We start from the raw sequence: 20,265 nt of genomic DNA, 5'->3' as shown, positions 1-20,265 counted from the left end.
AATAACAGATGCTATATTTAAATGTCCAAAGAATTTTAAAAAAATACTCAGAAGTTTAAAATGTTGGTAGAAATAATAAATTAATATGGACAAAGTACCTGGCACAAAGATAAAGACCAAATAAAATTCCAGAACCTGAGTTAAAGAGAAAATCCTGAAAGTTCCAGAAAGAACAGATCTGTAAAGAACAGGCAATCAGAATACTGGACTTCTCCAAAGTAATCATGAAAAAAAGGGGACAATGGAATCTTTAAATAAGGAGAAATAATTTCTAACTAGAAGTTACAACTTTTAAGTCAACAAAACTACTGAGCATTAGCACAGACAGGTTCAAAAACAATTTATGCCCATGAACTCTTTCTCAATAGACACTAGGATGAGGAGACCAGGGATCAACAGATCACAGAGAAGGGATACCCCAAGACTCCCACTTTATAGTAGGTCTTAAACTAATCCTGATTGCATTTAGCTTGCTGGAGGGCCCCAAGTAAAAAGATCAAACCAGTTGATTCTGGTGTACTGAAACACACTAGGAGGGACTTTGGAGATAAACTCAATGGCAAATTCACAAAAAAAAGGCCAACAAACCAAACAAGATGCTCAGAACTCCAGGAAAAACAAGTTCAACAAAAAAGGGAATGAGGTCACAGTGAACTATATGCTCATCCACATACAGTGTGCACATGATCATAATAATGTTAACACTGCCTGGGGGCAAAGGAAATGTGCATACAGGGGAAACAGCAATAGGCAATGAAAGAGAAGTAGTGCAAGGGACTGTGTGTGTGTATAAAATTCAAATTAAAAATACATATACACAAAAGAACTCCAAGGGGGAAAAAAGTCTTTGCCCAAAGGAAAACTGTTAAGAGAAAATTTTTCCGCGTGATAATCAAGCCACGGATCTCAACCTACATATGGCTCTTTGACATGCAATTTAAAATGGAATCCTGTGGACTGTGGACTACCACTGCTTAACTCAGCCCAACATTACTTCAGTGGGGACTACAGCAGGCGCCCACAGCCTGTTTCTGTAAAGAACCAGAGAATGAATCGCCTGTGCTTTGTGGTTCCTCTCACATGGTCTTCACTCTTTACAAACTTTCATATAAGAATCATTCTTGGCTCACAAAGACCACATAAAAACAGGCCCAAGGATGGATATGGCCCACAGGAAAGAGTGTATCAACCCCTGAATTAGAGGAAATACAAGGTCAGTGTTATAATATTTCATAATCCCACACCTAAAGCCTTCCTCAGGCAGTTAGAACACTACCAAAATGTTAAGTTTAAGTTAATGGTTTATAACCGATCTGCATTTTGGTAACATTTATAAAATTACACTTGTTCTGATTCATCATGTGTTCTTTTTCATTATCATCTTATCCAAAGTTAGTATTTTAAGGGCACAGCAAAATGTACATTTTATACACAGGTGTTTTTTTTTTTTAACATTAAAAAATTTTTTTTTAATTTTTTTTTTTAATGTTTATTTTTGAGAGAGAGAGACAGCATGAGCAGTGGAGGGGCAGAGAGAGAGAGGGAGACAGAATCAGAAGCTGGCTTCAGGCTCTGAGCTTGAACTCACAAACTGTGAGATCATGACCTGAGGTGAAGTCAGACGCTTAACCAACTGAGCCACTCAGGGCCCCCCCCCCAAATTTTTTTTTAATGTTTATTTTTGAGAGTGGAAGGGAGGGAGGGAGGGAGAGAGAGAGAGAGGACGAGCAGGGGAAGGGCAAAGAGACAGGGAGACACAGAATCTGAATCAGCCTCCAGGCTCTGAGCTATTAGCAAAGAGCCCGATGTGGGGCTCAAAACGACAAACCGTGAGATTGTGACCTGAGCCAAAGTCGGACGCTTAACCGACTGAGCCACCCACCTAGGTGCCTCTACACAGGTTTTGAACTGTCCTGTGGTCACCAAACAAAGAGTCCTCATCTTGTTAGAGACAAACACTGAGACACCTATGGAAGAAACAAGACTGTATAGGAAATTCACTTCAAAATCACTGGGAGAAGGGGAGGAAGGATGGTATCCGAGGAGCTGACAGCAACTGTTGAGATCAGGTAATGGGGTTCATAATAGTTCTACTATTTCTACTTTTAAATATGTTTAAAATTTTTCATAATAAAACTTTTTAAGTTCAGAACAAAAATGGAACAAATACTAACAACAGCAAGGAGGTATGTGCTTACAAAAAAGGCTGAATATTATCCTTCAACTGGGGGGCAGGGGGTTCAGTATAATTAATCCTAGTTTTTCTTACTGTTATAATTATATTTTTGGAGTACCTGGATTCTCCAAAAAGGATTAAATGAAGGCTGATTTTCTTACTAAAATTAGACAGAGCCCCCAGGTACTGCTGATGCACCAAAATATACAATGCTAAGACATTTAAAAATGCATACATGACAAAAGGACACTCTACTGCCAGTTCTCTTTCTAAAGAAAAATTAGTTTTTGGATGATCCTTTTCATGTACCTTGTACAAAGCAAGTTCTAGGTTGCATTCCCAAGGTATTAATAAACTAGATCTGATTTTCTCATAGAAACCATGTGTAAAAAGATCACTCTATTCCACAGTTAGGGCCTCATAACCAACTTGTTATAGAAATGACCACTAACACTGTATTTAACTAATACAGCATTCAAAATACGGATACATCAAAATGTTTATTAAAATAGGTTAAATACAGGAGCGCCTTGGTGGCTCAGTTAAGCACCCAACTCTTGGTTTTGGCTCAGGTCATGATCTCACGGTTTGAGTTCCCGTCCTACGTCAAGCTCTGTGCTGACAGTGCAGGGCCTGCTTGGGATTCCCCCTTTCTCTCTCTCTCTCTCTCTCTCTCTCTCTCTCTCTCTCTCTCTCTCTCTGCCCCTGCCCCGTTTGTGCTCTCTCTCTCAAAATAATAAACATTTAAAAAAAATAGGTAAATATAATAAAGATTACCAACTACCTAAAAAGGTATTTTATAAACGTGTTGTTTAAAGTACAATTTATAACCCCTGTTTTCATGGTGAACAAATGCATGAATGATAAAGCTAGAATCTGCCTGTAATGGAGGGCAGTCCTCTTGTGACTTGTGGCAACATCACTATACACACAAACATAATTTCTATGGCAGGCATGAACTAACCCTTAACTTTTTTTTTTTTTTTTAACAATTCCTTATGTGTGGCTTTCAGGGTCAGAAGTCTCAAGGCTTTGGTTGATCTGACAGATAAAATATAGTGTACCATGTGTTAACAAAATGGCACAAAAATTAGGTATTTTCATATTTGTCACAAACTTCACAGGAAGTTTTATATTAGTGGCCCTCATATTTAATAAAAGGGGGTTTTAAATGCTTTCTACCAGTTTAGAGAGACAATAATCATTTCAGACACAGAAACTACACCTCCCTAAACAAAGAAAATGTCTCATTAAAATCACTTTCTGAATCACTGTACTGACCCTCACCCCTCCAAGACCCTGTCACAATTGTTGCCACAGTGGCAACAGTTTCCCTTTCCTTCTGTCCGTGCACTGAAGTCAATAGCCTGAAGACCCTGCTGAAGGTCAGGCACACAGGTGCATGTGAGTAGCCAAACCTGAGGGCAGTGACACAGCTGCAATGGCCTTGGGCTGAGGCCCAGCGCTGCAGAGTACCAGATATCCTCTGAATTCAGAGATCTTTATTCATACTCTTCCTTGGTTTTCTTCATTTTCTATTAATTGTAATAACCTGCACCAAAATATCAATTATCCAAACTCTTTTAAATAAGCTTACCTGGTGATATTATCACAAATTCCATGGCCTCCAAATTTTGCAGTTTCTACAGGGGCCCCAGGCTTTCGTATCATGATTTTGAGCATCAGGCGTTTACCCTTCATGCCAGCAGCTTCAAGTCGTCGCTGAATTTCTTCTGAGAGATTCAGAAGAAAAGCTTCTGCTTCTTTTGGCTATGGAGAGACAAACACAGCAGATCTCCCATGTTATTTTCCTACATACCAAATAATTCTCAAGTATTTTCACTTTCAAAACCAAACATATATACTCTTTATATCCTGCTAAGTGTCTGTTAAAAACAAATATTCTGCAAGCCACGGAAGCAGCAAGAGTGTAAAGTCTTCACTTCAAGCATCAAGAGTCTACGGACTAGTTGGAGAGGGGGACTATGTGAAGAGATAAGAGTAAATGGATAAAACTCGTTAAGAGATCAGTACCTGGGTAAACCTTATTCCATAGTTGATCTCAGCTGAAATAGATTTTCTTTCCTTTTCAGTTCGAACTGGTCTATCATCCAAACCACGGCAGAACCTATAAAGCATCTGACCTGTTTTGGGACCAAATTCTTTTTGGAGTTTTGCCATTGTCATATACTGCAAGTCTCCACAAGTTTTAATTCCCAAAGATGTCAACTTGGATTCCATTGAACGTCCAACTCCTAGAAAAGGAGATATGTATAGTTCTATAATTCTGCACATAAACCATTAAAAACAATTCAGCAATGTTAAAGAACTATTATTCACCCAAAAAACTAGTTTAAAATAATTTCCCTTAAAATTTTTAAGTGACATAATTGAAGCATCTCAAAGATTAAAGAATTTTTTAGCGCAACTGCTAGTAAAGGTATTTCTAGAAACTACTTCTCAATCTGAGCTCTACATATAGGTGAACCTTCTCAAATATGTGTAACTAGGTAAGTTCTCAAAGGAATGCTATCTTTATTACTGAGTAATATTAAGATTTCCTATTCACAGAATCAACTAATGAAGTTACAGACCTATTTAAACAGGTCTACAGTATGACCTACAGTATGACCTAGTGGGACTCCAAGTGTTAGGAATTCTACCATGATTTCTGTGACAGCCAAACCTCTCGACACTTTCAGCCTCACTTGCTATGAATGGAAGCTAAAACGAGAAACCTTCAACGTAGGTCCAAAACTACAAACATTATTGCTGTCATACTGGACAAAGTGACCTGGGGATGAAGGTTCCTAAGCAAACAAAGTGGCAGCGGAGACAAGATAGATTTCTTCTATCAACAAAGACGATCTCCCTGAAAAGGTCTCAGCTCTCCTGCATGCAGCACAGTCCCTGTCTCCTTCTCTTCCAGATGCAAGGTCTGAGCCTCACCTGGAGGATACTGATGAGTTGTCACTCTCAATTTGCCCAAGATCTTAACAAAGGTACACATATCTAAGAGAGATATTTAAGAGTAACCTAGGAAACTAAAATTCTTGTCACGATGGCTCTGCACCATCAAATCAGTAATTTCCACCAATGAGAAAAAGACTGTTTTTGGTCTTCTGTAGAAGCTTGGCGGAGAGCTCAGAGTGAAGTCTGCTATGTTCTGCTCATTACTTGATTATAATTCTTCCAGTGTCTATTCTCTCAATGGTCTTCGGCAGAAGGACAACTGGTCTAGTCCAGGCTCTGCCAGGAGAACTTCTTTGAAGCAGTTACCAGGGTTAGGAGGCTGCCAACTTTACAAGAGATCTATGGCCATGGAGGTGGGAAAAGTTATTCCCTCCTGAAGTTAGATGAAAGGTGTTAAGGGTGCTGCCTCCCATCAGTGCCATTTTAAAGTTCAAGTAAGAACAGAGAACAAGAAAGAATACCAGAGTCAGCTTTAACAACAAAATCTACCAGAGGAATATCATTCACAAAAAGGTGAAATTCTAAGTGAAACCTATCTGAGTATTTTTCATGATGGGGAGGAGAAACTCAAGAAAGACACTAAACTGGCCAAAGTCACACATGACACACTATTCGTGTTCCCTCGGAGATCTGGAGAGTTGTTGATATGTTCTGACTTGCAAAATCAGCAAGAGGCAATAATCCTGGATTAATTCTATGTGTGCTGGGGTGTGGCAGGGGGAAAACCTATTGTTTCTGAACAGTATCTTCAATACAACGGAACAGATTATTAGCCAGTAGGTACAAAAGAAAAGCTATCATATTAAATATCACCAAATTAACTACAGTCAACCTAATCTCAGTACACTGTCCCTCTAGGGAAAAACAAAAGACCCAGTCTGCTGCAAGCTTACCTAACGAAATGGAATGGCCCTGAAGTTGAATAGGAGAGAGAAGCATGTGGGGGCAGCAGCCCACCTCTAACCCCTACCATACTGCGTGGGGAGGAAAAATTAATCAGCACCAAAACCCTAAGAGGACTGCTAGTTTAACTGACTGCATCATGTATTTGTAAGGAAAGGAGACACCTCTAAGGACAAAGTAATAGGGTCTTGAGGCTCAAACTGAGTGCAGCCACCTAGAAAGGAAAGTGAAAGAAAATATGCTAGCCTAGAACCAAGTGAGAAGAGGAAAAAAAAAAAAAAAAAAAAGCGATGTGGAAGCTCCCGGTCCAGCCACTGGGACAAAGACTTGTTATCTGTCCTTGAAGCATAACTATTATTCTAGATTAAAAACAGCCAGTAATATCTCTTCCCCTGGCATCCAGACTTGGCACTGACAGTGCCATAGAAGAATAAAGTTTTCACCATCTAAATTAACTGTTTAGGAGAACTTTTTGTGATGATGAAAATGTTCTTTATCTGTGCTGTCTAATCCAGTAGGCACTTGCCACATGTGGCTATTAAGCACTGAAATGTGACTAGTGCAGATGAGGAAATGAATTTTATTTGACTATAATTAATTAAATCTTAAATCTTCCTAGCTTCACCTAGTTACTGGTTCCCGTATCAGAAAAGCGCACATCTTTATGTACACCTACATGTTCATGGTGTTTCTCTAAGAATGGCATGAAGAGATGGCAACCGCAGGCTGGGTGCTCAAACCCAGGTGCAGCAGGTCCTTCAGTTAAGGGCACACACATAAGGTGAAAAGCCTTGCAAAGATCCAAAGAACTCAAAGAAGTGGCTATTGTATTCAAATAGCTGTTGGGGACAATCCTTTCTTTAATTAAATAAAACAGGTCTCATTAGGTAATGTTAGTGTAACATGTAATCATTTTTCTGTAGAGTCCCCTAAAACATAAACTTATTGGAAGTGTGTTTTCTCTTTCTGAGGTAGCTACAGTAATTGTATATGTTGTGCTAGACAACTGTGTGCCATGTATACATTTATGGGCACAGAGGGCCAAAAAGAGCTTGCAGAGGACAACGGGGGAGGTGTGTTCATTCATCCTGAGTTTCTTCTGGTTACTGACCAGAGAGCTATCATATTAAATACCATATTTTCCACAAGATGTTAATAGGCACTATCTATTCATCCTCAAATATCTTTGGGAAATGACTGCTTCCTAACAAAAATATGGTTACTGCAACAATTCTCAACTTTTACCATGTGTGTCTCCAGCAGGGATGGTACCCACACACATGTGAAATCTTTTTTTAAAGGAACAGCCTATATTCTGTGGAGCACACTTTGGAAAAAAGATGATTATAACGCCATCTTCAAGACAGGCATAACAACAGCAAAGAGTGACATTTTGCATACCTGAAATGTTCTAAATTTATCTGATTAAGAATTTGGGAATTTGCTAAAAGTTGATAGACACATGGAAATCACATGAAGAATTTTGGGTGGATACAACCTGGTTTTGAAGACAGGAGGCCACATGGGAAGATGGCTTGCCAGAGGGAGCCAATCTTGCCACCCCTCACTATATTTCAGACATCCCCTAGGAAATTCAATGCTGTGCGTAAGAATTCAACCAGGACATGGAACTTCAAAAACTTGCCCTTCAAGAAATAAAGTCCCTCTGGCCAGGAAACAAAAGGAAGTGAGAGGGAAGATTGCCAGTTTCAGGAACTAAAAACTCTATTTCTTGTAAAAATAAACAAACAAAAGAAAACAAAAAACCCCAAACAAACAAAACTAACAAAAATGATTCAGTTTAAAGAAGATGGTGTGATAGACTGAACTGTGTCTCCTTCTAACACTCAATACCTCAGAATGTGACTATAATTAGAGACAGGAACTTGAAAGAGATAATTGCAGTAATAAGGTCATATACAAGTGGGTCCTAATCCAGCATGACTGGTGTCCCTGTAAGAAAAGGTTAGGACACAGACACATGAAGAAAAAAGACCATGTGACAACACAGGGAGAAGATGGTCAGTCTACAAGCCAAGGAGAGAGGTCTCAGAAAAAAACCACCCTGCTGACAACTCAATCTTGGACTTCTAGCCCCCAGAATCCTGAGAAAATAAGTTTCTGTTACTTAAGCCATGCAGTCTGTGGTATCTTGTTATGGTAGCCTTAGCAAACTAATAGAGATGGCTAATAAAAAAAGCTTAAACTCCCATTTTTTTTTTTTTTTTTCCTAAGTAGGCTTCAAATCCAGCATGGAGCCTAACAAAGGGCTTGAACTTATGACCCTGAGATCAAGACCTGAGCTGAGATCAAGAGTCTGACACTTCCCCTAGAGACATTTCTTAGAAAGAGGTATCTATCTACTGGGGCGCCTGGGTGGCTCAGTCGGTTAAGCATCTGACCCTTGATTTCAGCTCAGATCATGATCTTACGGTTCATGGTTTTGAGCCCCACCAGAATTGTCCTACACACAAAAAAAATTAGATCTATTCCAGGCCTCAAAAGGGCAACTGTTTTTCAGTTATAATTATATTTGATGATTTGTCTATGGAAAGATTTTTACATGCTAGGATTGTTAGCCACACAGTAACCACACAAAAATATAAAATAACTAAACATTCTGGCCCTTAGCAGAGAAAGGTGGAGATGGACATTTTACTTCAACCTCTGAGTTAACAAAACATAACACTTCATCTTTAGGCTTTACTCTTCCTAATATGATTCGTACATTTTCTACTTTTCTTACTAAACTCAGAAACCTGTCACAAGTGCAGCAGTATAATTTTATAAATAGGGGTATCGATTCTCAAACTTTGTATTTGGCCTAGAAGTACACAATTTCAATTATGATTTATTTAAGGGGCGAAACGTCAATTTCATCATATTTAAAATGACTTCTTAGCATCCCCTGATCTTGTCACTTGAGAAATACTTAAACTAAAAGATGTGAGAAACAGAAGTAAAAGGTAACATGCAGGTCCTGGTAAGGGATTACTCATTGCAGAATTTCAAATTCTAGTTTTCATGGCACTCAATCATGGATAAAAAAATATATAATCATGTTTTGGAAAAGAATTATGTTCCAAAACTATGAAAAGCACTAATAAATGTTTACAATAAATGAAAGTTAAAAAGCACAGATCTGTATTTACCTGGTAGATTACTAACTAGCTGACCTCTGATAAAATCATCTACTTCTTCTGGTTTTAGGTGGTACTGCCCATCTGGTTTTGCTTTTCTAGTTGCCATTCTAGCAAGAAGAATATTAGAACCTATAAAGTTAAAAAAAAAATGTTCAAGAAATATTCATAATTATTTTTAAATTTCTTAAAAAGACATCTACAGACAAATTACCTATCCAATTTCTTTCAAAAACAATGAAAAACAAATTTCAATTCTGATCATTACAAACACAGTACAAAACTGGCAGAATTCTGTTAAGTATGACAGATTATAATCCACATGGTTATTGGATAGGTTATTGGATATTCCCTTTGTTCCCAACTGAGTGTCATTTCAACACCTCCTACCCCTGGTAAAGGAACAGAAAAAATAGTCCTAATCTTATGATTGGAAGTTTACAGGCACTGAAGGCAATGATCAGAAATCAGATCATCCCACCAACCAATGCATCCAGGCTAGGCAGGGAAAAAAAGCCAAAGGAGTGCTATTGGAAGGGGGGTTATGGGGGCAGGGAGAGGCAGGGGAAGGGAACCCAAGGAACCCGAAGTCTCACTGTATAATCAGAACATGTGCAGGATAGGGGCACTTGTACCCCAATGTTTATAGCAGCACTCTCAACAATAGCCAAATTATGGAAAGAGCCTAAATGCCCATCAACTGACAAATGGATAAAGAAGATGTGGTTTATATATACAATGGAATACTACTTGGCAATGAGAAAGAATAAAATATGGCCATTTGTAGCAATGTGGATGGAACTGGAGAGTGTTATGCTAAGTGAAATAAGTAAGGCAGAGAAAGACAGATACCACATGTTTTAAGTCATATGTGGATCCTGAGAAACTTAACAAAGAACCATGGGGGAGGAGAAGGGGAAAAAACAAAAAGTTACAGAGAGGGAGGGAGGCAAACCATAAGAGACTCTTAAATACTGAGAACAAACTGAGGGTTGATGGAGGTGGGGGAGAAGGGAAAGTGGGTGATGGACATTGAAGAGGGCACCTGTTGGGATGAGCACTGGGTGTTGTATGGAAACCAATTTGACAACAAACTATATTTAATTAAAAAAAAAAAAAAAAAAAAAACATGTGCAGGAGAAATTGAGGGTATGAGCATCTTGAAAACAAAGACAGATAGTGACAGTGAGGTCCCAGGTGTGGTATGGACATGGAGAAGTAATGCAGAGCAGAGGAAAAGGCTACCAGGGACAGAGATGGTATCAGGGGTCTGTGAGAGGAGGGTGTCAGGTAAATTGCTATGTAAATAATAAAATCTCCAGAATTTATGGAAGACTTATAAAAAGGACATGCCCAGTCTTACGGAAGACTTATATAACAACTATGGGTTTTCCTAGGGTAGATATGTACATATTCATTAAGAGAAAAAGTTCTGCAAAGTCATACTAAAATGATAAAAGTGGTGAGTTGTGGAAAGGGGGCTGAGGAATGGAAGTATCATGTGGGATTTTTGTTTTAATTATGTGCTTAAAAGAATGTACTGTACTCATATTGTCACACCTGTAAATTAGAAAGAAGTACAAGTTAAAACAAACAACAAAACCCATGCCAGATACTGGAATACAGAAAATAAGCCCTAAATGAATACTGAGAAGGATCTGCGGGCCAAACATGGGAGGATAAAGGTAGGCCAGCTAGTAACAGGAAGAATGCTATGAATGTATTAATCATGTTTTTTATTTTCTGTATCTTATGATACCATGTTCTGACACCTTTAAAATCTTGCTGGCTGGGGAGAGGGCTAGCTGGTTCCTAAGGACAGCAAACAGCTGTCATATCAACACCTATCAACATCTCTCATATGCAAGCCAGCCACCCCCAACCATCTCATCAAGCTCACACACAAAAACAGTGTTTTCCTCCCCTAAATCATCCCAGGGCCAAGGTACCAGGAGACTAGAGATCTCCACATATAGCCCTAAAACCACAGGATTATCCACAGTAGCCAATTCAAGGCTGTTTGCTCTGCTCTGTCCAGCTTTTCCCACAGAAACCCCAATATAGGCTCTGGCCTAGGATTTCCTCTCACCCTGCTTCTGCCTCCTGACCAAAACTGGGGGCTTCTCCATGTGGCCCTGTGTGGTGTGGCATGCCCTCTCCTCCTCTCAGGAAGTATTAAAAAAGAGTATGTGTTTTTTAACACACATGTAAGAAAGAAAGTGTTTTTAAAGAGTATGTTTACAAATACTGAATTCAATTCTCCCCATTTTTTGAAAAACTAAAATATTCCAACTTGTTTATCTGAAAGATATCATTATCAATCACTGACTTGCGTTTCTAACACTTTTATCTCACGTATTACACAAATATGAGTGATACTAAGAACAGTTTTAGAAGTCAGGGCCTATGTGGTATGATAAAAAAAAAAAACACCAAAATCTAAAAAAAAAAAAAAAATCACTCTTAAATATTAAACGATATTCAATGATCACAAAACAATACTTTGAGTAAAATGAATCATATGAGATAAGCTGTACACTAACCAATTCCAACAGAGGCAGCACATTTGGTCTGGTCTTTGATTTCCATGCGGACAGCATTTGCAAATTCATCAGGAGTAAGTCTGGTCTCTGCAAGGATCTCAGTGATGTCTACCAGTGCTTCATCACAACTCACAGCTTCGATGTTATGTGTGTAGCTATCAACAAAAGAGCAAAGGCAGTGAACCAGACGCAGCCTGCCATCTAGTAGACACTAATGTTGCACCAAGTCCAGCCTTCCTACGGCAACTTTCTTCATATTTCCTAATAAGACTTAAAATGCTAAACAGTATTAGCATTTTAATTAAACTGACCCAAGTACCATTATTTAGTCACCTAACTTTTAACTGTAAAACGAATTAGTATTTTCTCATTTCTGTAACTACCAAAAATACAACAGAAATTATTATTCCAGTCTCTCTATACTGTAAAACTCTGAACATCTAAAAATTAGTGGGTGAATTAGAACTGTCAGAACATCTAAAATATTTTCAAACATGGTTTATCAGAATCCCAAACTGACAGAAAAATTACACAAATCAAATTAAGTAACTGATGATTTCCTAAACAAAAACACCATAATTAAATACTTTTCCTTGTAGCAGACCTGGGATAGGGATATAGGATAGGATATAAAGGATATAAAGGTCAATCACCCCAAATACCTGTCTAAAAGAACACAGATGACATTCCCTGAACGTAGAAATACTTTGGGTTTTGGTTATGATCTACACAAAGGCCTTGTTTTAATTAGCTACAGGAGAGGAAAAGAAAAGCAGAGTTGTCATGTGGCTCCAAAGCTAATCAAATATGTGGACCACAAATGTAAGGCAACTGGAAAGGCCTCGAGGTCAAAAATGTGTCTTTAATAATCTACATGGTAAGGTATACTATGCCTCATCTCACCCACATCTTACTGCAGGTTACAAATCAGGTTAATGAATATTGAATATCTGTATTCATTTAAGAAATGAGTGTTTTGTTTACACTTAAATAAAGGTAAGAGCAGAAGGGTGCACCTGATATGAAGAATTTTGCTTCAGAGTGAAAGCTAACTTGAAACATGGAGAATATGAAGCCGAGGCAGGATTTCCAAAGAGTGAAAGGAGAACACCACTGAATTTTTTCCCATAGCAAAGCCACATGTCACTGACAATGTCTGCACAAACTAAAATTATCTCAGGACTAGTATGTGTCATGGCTCTCTCTCAAATCCTCCTGATGTGAGATTCAGGCTGACAGTTGCTTGAATGCCTTGATACTCAAAACACAGTTGTACCACTACCCAGCTCAGTCATCCATTCTCAGCCCTTATTTGGATGCTTCTATTGACTCCAGCTCTGGAACAGGATTTAAAAACTTGGTAACACCAACATTCCCATATGTGGGATCTTAAGGACAGCTGTGATTATAAATGGCTTATCATTCAGCACTCAGACCCACAAACTAATGCCAGATACCATCATCTGTTCCTTTTATTTTCTCTCTCTTGATCAAACAGAGATTGTATCTCATTCCTCTCTGTAGGACCAGCACCATCAACAACTGTTTGCATTTAATAGATAATAAATAGATATTCAAAATAATGCATAACAAAGGAGAGGAAGAGGTGAAGACAGAGGTACAAGAAGGATCTCTTAGAACATTAATATACTCCAAAGGTCAACAGATCTTGGCCTACTGTCCAGATAGTTTTGGTAAATCGATAATACAGCCATGCCCATTCACTAATACTTCTGTCTGTGGCTGCTTTCACAGTTGAGGAGCTGGGACAGACCTTTTCTAGCCCTTTATAGAAAAAAATATGCTGACTGCTGCTTCAGACCATACATGGCCTGCAATATATTTATTTTAAATTTTGAGTTTTGAATTAATATTAAATATACCTACACTATAACTAAAAATTAACCTCCTTTTCTCAAGCCAACTAATCAACCACCCTGAAACTATACTAAAAACTTAAAAACTAACTTTTGGCATACCTAATGATTTTAGAAGATAAATGGTTTTAGAGTCTCCACTTGTTAACCCATTTATCTAATCATAAACGAAACTATAATTAGGTTAAAAAATGCCAATCTTTCATCTGTCTGGGTTCCAAGGGAAGAAAACGAAAGCCACTGAACTAAAGTTATGCAGGCAGAGAACCCGTTTATACCTATATCAGGAAGCACCTGAACAGTTTGAGCAGTGCAAACATGTCCCTTAAGATTGAGCTACTGATTACTGGAATTGCTGAGGAATGGGACACTGAAAGAGGTTAAGAGTCTGGCAAATATGACCCTGCCAGCCCTAAAGAAAGCTGGATTCTCTTCATTATTAAATATAAGAAGTGGGGCGCCTGGGTGGCGCAGTCGGTTAAGCGTCCGACTTCAGCCAGGTCACGATCTCGCGGTCCGTGAGTTCGAGCCCCGCGTCAGGCTCTGGGCTGATGGCTCGGAGCCTGGAGCCTGTTTCCGATTCTGTGTCTCCCTCTCTCTCTGCCCCTCCCCCGTTCATGCTCTGTCTCTCTCTGTCCCAAAAATAAATAAAAAACGTTGAAAAAAAAAAAAATTAAATATAAGAAGTAAAAGAACAGACATGAAAGTGACTGTGGTATATGCTGTACCTTGCCAATGTTTCATACATTGTTCGCGCAACTTCCTTATATGCATGAAAATCATATGGAACAGCTTGAAGATTAGGACAAAGTTGTTTAGCTTGCCCAAAAAACATTCCATTCTTAATGCCAACTTGTCTAGAGAAAGAATAAAACACAATGAATGTTATACTAGGAATAACTTTCAAATGCAAAATCAAATATCAAATGTTGACAGTATGTCCCCATGCCAGTAATATATACTTTTCGTTTAACTCAATTCTCATTAGGGATAAACAACAAGCATTAAGAAAAATTCAAGTTTGTTTCCCCCCCAAAGGAAAAATGCACAATTGACTGATTAGTGTAAATGACATGTGTAAATGTGCCAAAATATGTTATTAAAAGACCAGGTTTGGCTCTTGTCTGTATCTGAAGATTTCTCCTAAGACTCAGACCTCTGGCCCCTTTGCAGAGATGCCAGCATGCCATATGCTGGTGATATCACAACCACCACAGAGCAGGAATGTGCTGTCAAAAAGAGGTTTTCTTCCCCTAACACATGGCACGGTTTGGCCAGGGTTCATCCCCCAAAGACAAAGAATATAAACGAAAGAACTACACAAAACAGTGCTATGTGACAAACAGACAAAATGTACTCATCCTATTACCACCCAATTCCCAATTGACCAATTCCATGCTCCTGAAGTGGCTCCACAGTGGTTGAGATGCCAACAGCATTGTATATGGTAGGACATCACTCTGGGCAGGAGCCAGGGTTCCAGAACTTTGAGGGACCTAATTGAAAATGGTAAATTTTAAATCTTTTGCGTGTCTCAATGCCCCACATTACCTTTGATATTTGGAGCATTCAGCACAAAACTGTAATTATGGAATTATATATAATTAGTAAAATTCCATTTTACCACTCTGTAATGAAACCAAGAAAAAATACTAAAATAAAAACACAAGCAAAATAATAAGCACTGTTTCACCAGATTACATACTCCTGTGTAAATACATCAGTTATTCTATACATTTTTTCAATAAATATTTACTAAGTGCTTACTCAGTATGGTAGTGTGCCCTGTTTTGAGAAACAATATACAAATACTAGGCTTCAGTTACTCAGAAATCTCTGGCACCCTCCCCATCTCACACCACCGAAAGCCAAGAAGGAAAAGAATCCTCCAAGTTACTCAGAAGTAAATGCAAAATCATATGCATTTCTGATGGACACAAAAACAGTAATAAATTATCTGACTTCAAAGCTCCTAGTAGACAAGAAGTATCTAATAGGAAGGAAAAATGACAGTAAAAGAAGTGCTGACTGACAAACAATATGGCAACGAAAATTTTTTCATTCATTCAACAAAAATTTATGTCTGAGGTATTTTGCGAGGTGATAGGTAAAACATGGTAAACAAAACAGACCCCATGACGTTCACAAGGATTACCCTTCCTACTACACTCACCCACCAAATAATAGATCGTAGTCAATGGACCTTGTTTAGTAAAGCAAGGACGTGTGTGTGTGTGTGTGTGTGTGTGTGTGTGTGTGTGTAAAAGTTTTGAAGTCTATATACAAACACATACAGTTTAAGATATTTTCAATAATGCTACATGTGTAGGTTCAGCATGCAAAAGCTAAGCTTACAAATTAAAGGTAATTATTCATTGTTGAAAGAATGTGTTACATAACTGCTATATACTATATTCTTGTATTTACAATAATTGTATTTTCCTATTTTTTCACTTATTCAAAAATTTTCAGGGATATGTTACTTATTAGCAAAACAAAAGACATCTATTTATGTACTTGTGCACATATACATCTTGGAGAGAAATGTTTAGGAGCCACTAAACACTAGGGAAGTTACAAACAAAAAAGGAAAACCTAAGGGAACCTAAGAGGGTTCCCATAACTAAGGGAAGGAAGCAAAATTCTCTTGAGTTGGTAGTTGGGAAAGTGGATTTGTTTCATATAAAATAAATGAGTAAAGGCAAATACAAAACATTATAAAGTGACCCTTCACTACAGTGGCTTATCTATTCCTGTCAACTAGATCCCACAGAGAATAAACTACCAATACTTTATCAGTGTGTGCCACAAAAATTGTTTATTTGCAGGTTTACACTGCACATGTATGTCACTGCCCATTCAATGTGCTAATAGGTATCCACATCACTATAAGAACAGTAAAGCGTCCTTACAAAAGTGCATGAAAACAGAGATTTAAAAATGATTGATCTTAAAAAATATGTGATTCTCAGATATTCATAGATCACTTCCTATTCATCCATGTATCTACCTTCTCACTTATGTATAAATCTTGCTCTTTCTGTTAAGTATGAGTAAAACTACTAACAGTAATGTATATTCTAGCCTTCGTATATACATTCTACCTTTCCATAATTTCTACCCTCATGTGTACATACCATCCTTTCCTGACCTCATTATTAGTCTGTGTCTTTTGGAAACTCAACAATGGATAAAACTGGGAGGCCCATCCCTATATCCAGTCCCTACTCCAACCCTAAAAACATTTCTCTGATGCAAATGTGAGAAATTTTTAACAAATCTTCTCACCTAAGGAAAATATAATTATTGGACAAGAAAAGGGTATCCAAGAATTGTTTTCTAGAGACTTTCTATCAACAGCTTTCTACAAAAGGAAAATCACAATAAGAGTTTATAAAACTCCACTCTTATGGGTTTTTCTTCCCCCAACTTATACTCAAATTCATTTTCATCACTTATGTTTCTCCTTAAACAATTACCACCTCACTGGCTTGCTGCATAGTATTTGGACCATATTATCGTAACACAATTATTCTGTAATACATTCAGCTTGACAATCACTATCTTTGATGCAATAACGACTGCAACATCCAAACACCAAAAGAAGCCTAGAGCTCCTAGAGCTCCTCCTACAGCTGTGGCTACTTGTGTCCAAAGCCATCAGCAACAGGAAACACTTTTACCCCCGAGGCAGCCTTGCTACCCTCTGACCAGCACTCAGCTTGGGGTGCTGAATGAGAAGAGACACCCTTCAGCAGCAATACAGAGAGGGTGGGGCTTTCACTTCAGCCCTGAGCAAAACTCAAACACCGAGAGAGTATTCCTGAGCTTCCCCATGCCCTCCACATGTGAACACAACTGTCCAGACACCAGAGGCACAAGTCATCATCCAACAACTCAGTGGGGAAAAAAGCTAGACTTACTGAGCACAACACAAAATCAGCTTTAAACTGCCTGGCTTAATAAAAATATAACAATCCAGAATGCATTTGTATCTGACTTATCATTTTTATTAAAGTAAATTTTCAACTCTTGGGCTGCATTATCAACAATGAAAAGGTTAAAACGTAATTCTGTCAATAAGAAAGGCAAAGTCAGTCTAGGAGTAAAAGTTTCACAGGTCATAATTGGGAAGTAATTTAAAATATTTTATAATTACATATGTTTGATTTCAAAGTTTTCTTAAGTATCCTTTTTATAAAATAACTGGCAAGATTTTAAACTATTTCAGTTAGATGATGTTGAAATATCTTTTGTTCCTATTAGACTTGCTTGAACAACCCCAACTTTTAATTAGGACTGAAAAATGTTACATATATCAAATCATTATGCTATACACCTGAAACTAATATAACATTACATGCCAATTATATCTCAATAAAAAAGAAAAGTATGAATGACAAAGGCATAAGTAAAAAAGACTGAAAAATATAACTGATGTAGGACTCTTTGTTTTTATAATTGTTAAATACTTTAACGCTTGCCAACAATATGTAAATGTTATAAAGGTAGAAAGTGTCAGTTATCAGGAAAGAAAAAAAGAGGCAGCTCTTTCAAATTAATCAATTCATTATTACTCCTTCTAGTTTTAAATGATTTAAGTGTGAGGAACACATACATAATGTCTATTTCTTCCTGTACTAACAGAGCCCATTGTAATGAGAGTTTAAGGTTACTGTAAGATAAAGACCTACACACAAAGTTGGTACTAACAAGTTGACAACAGTCTGCAATTTTAAGTGAGGAGATTATTGAGTATGCCAATACGCATTTACTTGTAATTTAATAGACAATCAAGTTTTAACAAAAAATTTTAAGAAAATATTATGTATTACGAGTTTTAAATTGCAAGGGACTTTTCTTAACTATAAAAAGGAGTGATCAGAATAGATGAATAGTAAAAAATATCTAATTCTTTAATTCTATCCTTCAAAAGACAATGGTCTGAAAGTGGCAATGCCCAATTTCTTTTGGTTTCCACTGTAGGACCTACCGATTCATCAGGAAAGTAAGGTATTTATTTAAAGTTATCTAGCATTTGTGAAAGGAAAAAAGGAACTGAAGGGACTAAGCCTTGAAATATTTCTTTCCATAACATGTAATACAGGGATGACTGGCACGTCTGAATCCACTTCAAAAGAGTCTGTAAAAATGATGAACTATCCGTAAGTATTACAATAGACTTAATTTCCACATACCTGGCTTCGTAACTACAAGAGGCAATTTCAGCCTTTGACAAAACAGAATCAATCCCATTTGCTTGTGCAGAATCTTGATTCTCCCACATTGATGAATCTGGTATCTTTGCTTTAAAAATAATAAAATTTAATGATTATACATTGGAAACTCATTTTCCTTAACTTTCATTCAAGAAATGTATTTTCCATTCCTTTCATATATAAATGCATAGCAAATTCCAAATAGTTATATCCACTGGTATTGGTCTCCTTACTTAATAAAAGAAAACTTATAGCTCTAAAATGGTTTGTTTCCATTTATACTTCATCAGCGGTCAGACAAAAATGTGTAATAAACTGAAAGTGTTCACTTTAGTAAAGATTTTGAGTTTTTTAGTTTTTTTTCTTTTTTACACAATATATCAAAAGATAAATATAAAACATTCTTCAACAGTCTCTTGAGATGAAAAGGATGAAAAGTTATCAGGAAGATGAATCCCTCTTTTAGCCTTGAAAGGATTATACAGCTCTCTGTAATGGGAAACTTAAGTTAATGGAAAATACACATTTCTCTGAATGTTCTTTGCTATTTCCTAAATAAACTACCTCCAAAGCTTAAAGCTACTGAACAACATGCTCAACAAACACCAATTTCCTGTAAGTCATTCGATCCAATTCAGTAGGTCGCATACCAGAAAGAGGTTTCATCCTAAATTTAAGGTTTTTCTTTTGAACACACATCGGGTAAAAGAGCTTTACAACACTGCCCACCTTTCAGTAAGTTCTACTCTGGCTTAACAATGCATGTGCAATTAAAAACATTCAGGTGTGATCAGAATACCAATTCCTTTACAGAATACAACTCTAGTCTAAACAGTACCACTCACTAGTATCTTTTAATATCCAAACTCAATTTACAGCTTCACACAAGATTATAAAAGCACCTATCAGCAGAGTACTGACTGCACGCCATTTTACCTCCTTTAGTACCTTTAGCTTCACTAGCAATTGAGAAAGATTAAAACACAACTTCAGTTCCTGGTCTCTTGGGATATTAAGTTCCAAGACTATGTTTTAAAAACATATTCTTGAAACACAATCTCAGCCATAGTTCTAGTATTATGAACAAAAATACCAGTAGTTAGTAAAACAAGCCAAGATATACCACTTCAATTAATTCTAGACAAACCTATTTTGAGTATAATATATAACTAGCAAACCCAGGATTTCTCTTCTGTTTATTTCAGAGACACAATGTTCCATGAAAAATCAGCCAAGTTAAAGCACCCCCAGGAACACATGGCAAAGTATCTGGCTTTATGGGCCAAAATAAGTCTTCCTGATTTGACTCCAGAAACTGTCAACATCTTTTACCCAACTATGCAACCCACGTAAGTATTTCTGGATTCCGGCACCCAAACACACAAAGCATAAACCCAAATCAAACTGAAAGCACTGGTATCTTAATGGGCTCAA

General features: G+C 37.5%; 1 protein-coding gene across 14 annotated transcripts in view; it reads right to left on the bottom strand.

The window, feature by feature from the left end:
- The window catches only part of REV1 (REV1 DNA directed polymerase), a 92,416-nt gene that overhangs the window by 8,632 nt on the left and 63,519 nt on the right, over positions 1–20,265 (bottom strand). For 13 of the 14 annotated variants that reach the window (XM_042931996.1, XM_042931997.1, XM_042932001.1 and 10 more), the window contains 6 exons: positions 18,811–18,919; positions 14,341–14,469; positions 11,736–11,890; positions 9,205–9,324; positions 4,211–4,431; positions 3,774–3,946 (listed from right to left, as the gene is read on the bottom strand). In XM_042931996.1, coding sequence (XP_042787930.1) covers positions 3,774–3,946; positions 4,211–4,431; positions 9,205–9,324; positions 11,736–11,890; positions 14,341–14,469; positions 18,811–18,919 — 907 coding nt within the window. Of the gene's footprint in view, positions 1–3,773; positions 3,947–4,210; positions 4,432–9,204; positions 9,325–11,735; positions 11,891–14,340; positions 14,470–14,981; positions 15,064–18,810; positions 18,920–20,265 lie in introns of those variants that run through there. The other variant, XM_042932011.1, reaches the window with a different exon arrangement.

This window comes from Panthera leo, chromosome A3 (assembly GCF_018350215.1).
Source record: "Panthera leo isolate Ple1 chromosome A3, P.leo_Ple1_pat1.1, whole genome shotgun sequence".
NCBI lineage: Eukaryota > Metazoa > Chordata > Mammalia > Carnivora > Felidae > Panthera > Panthera leo.
The sequence above is the reverse complement of the archived record's forward strand: the minus strand, read 5'-3'. Positions and strand labels throughout refer to the sequence as shown.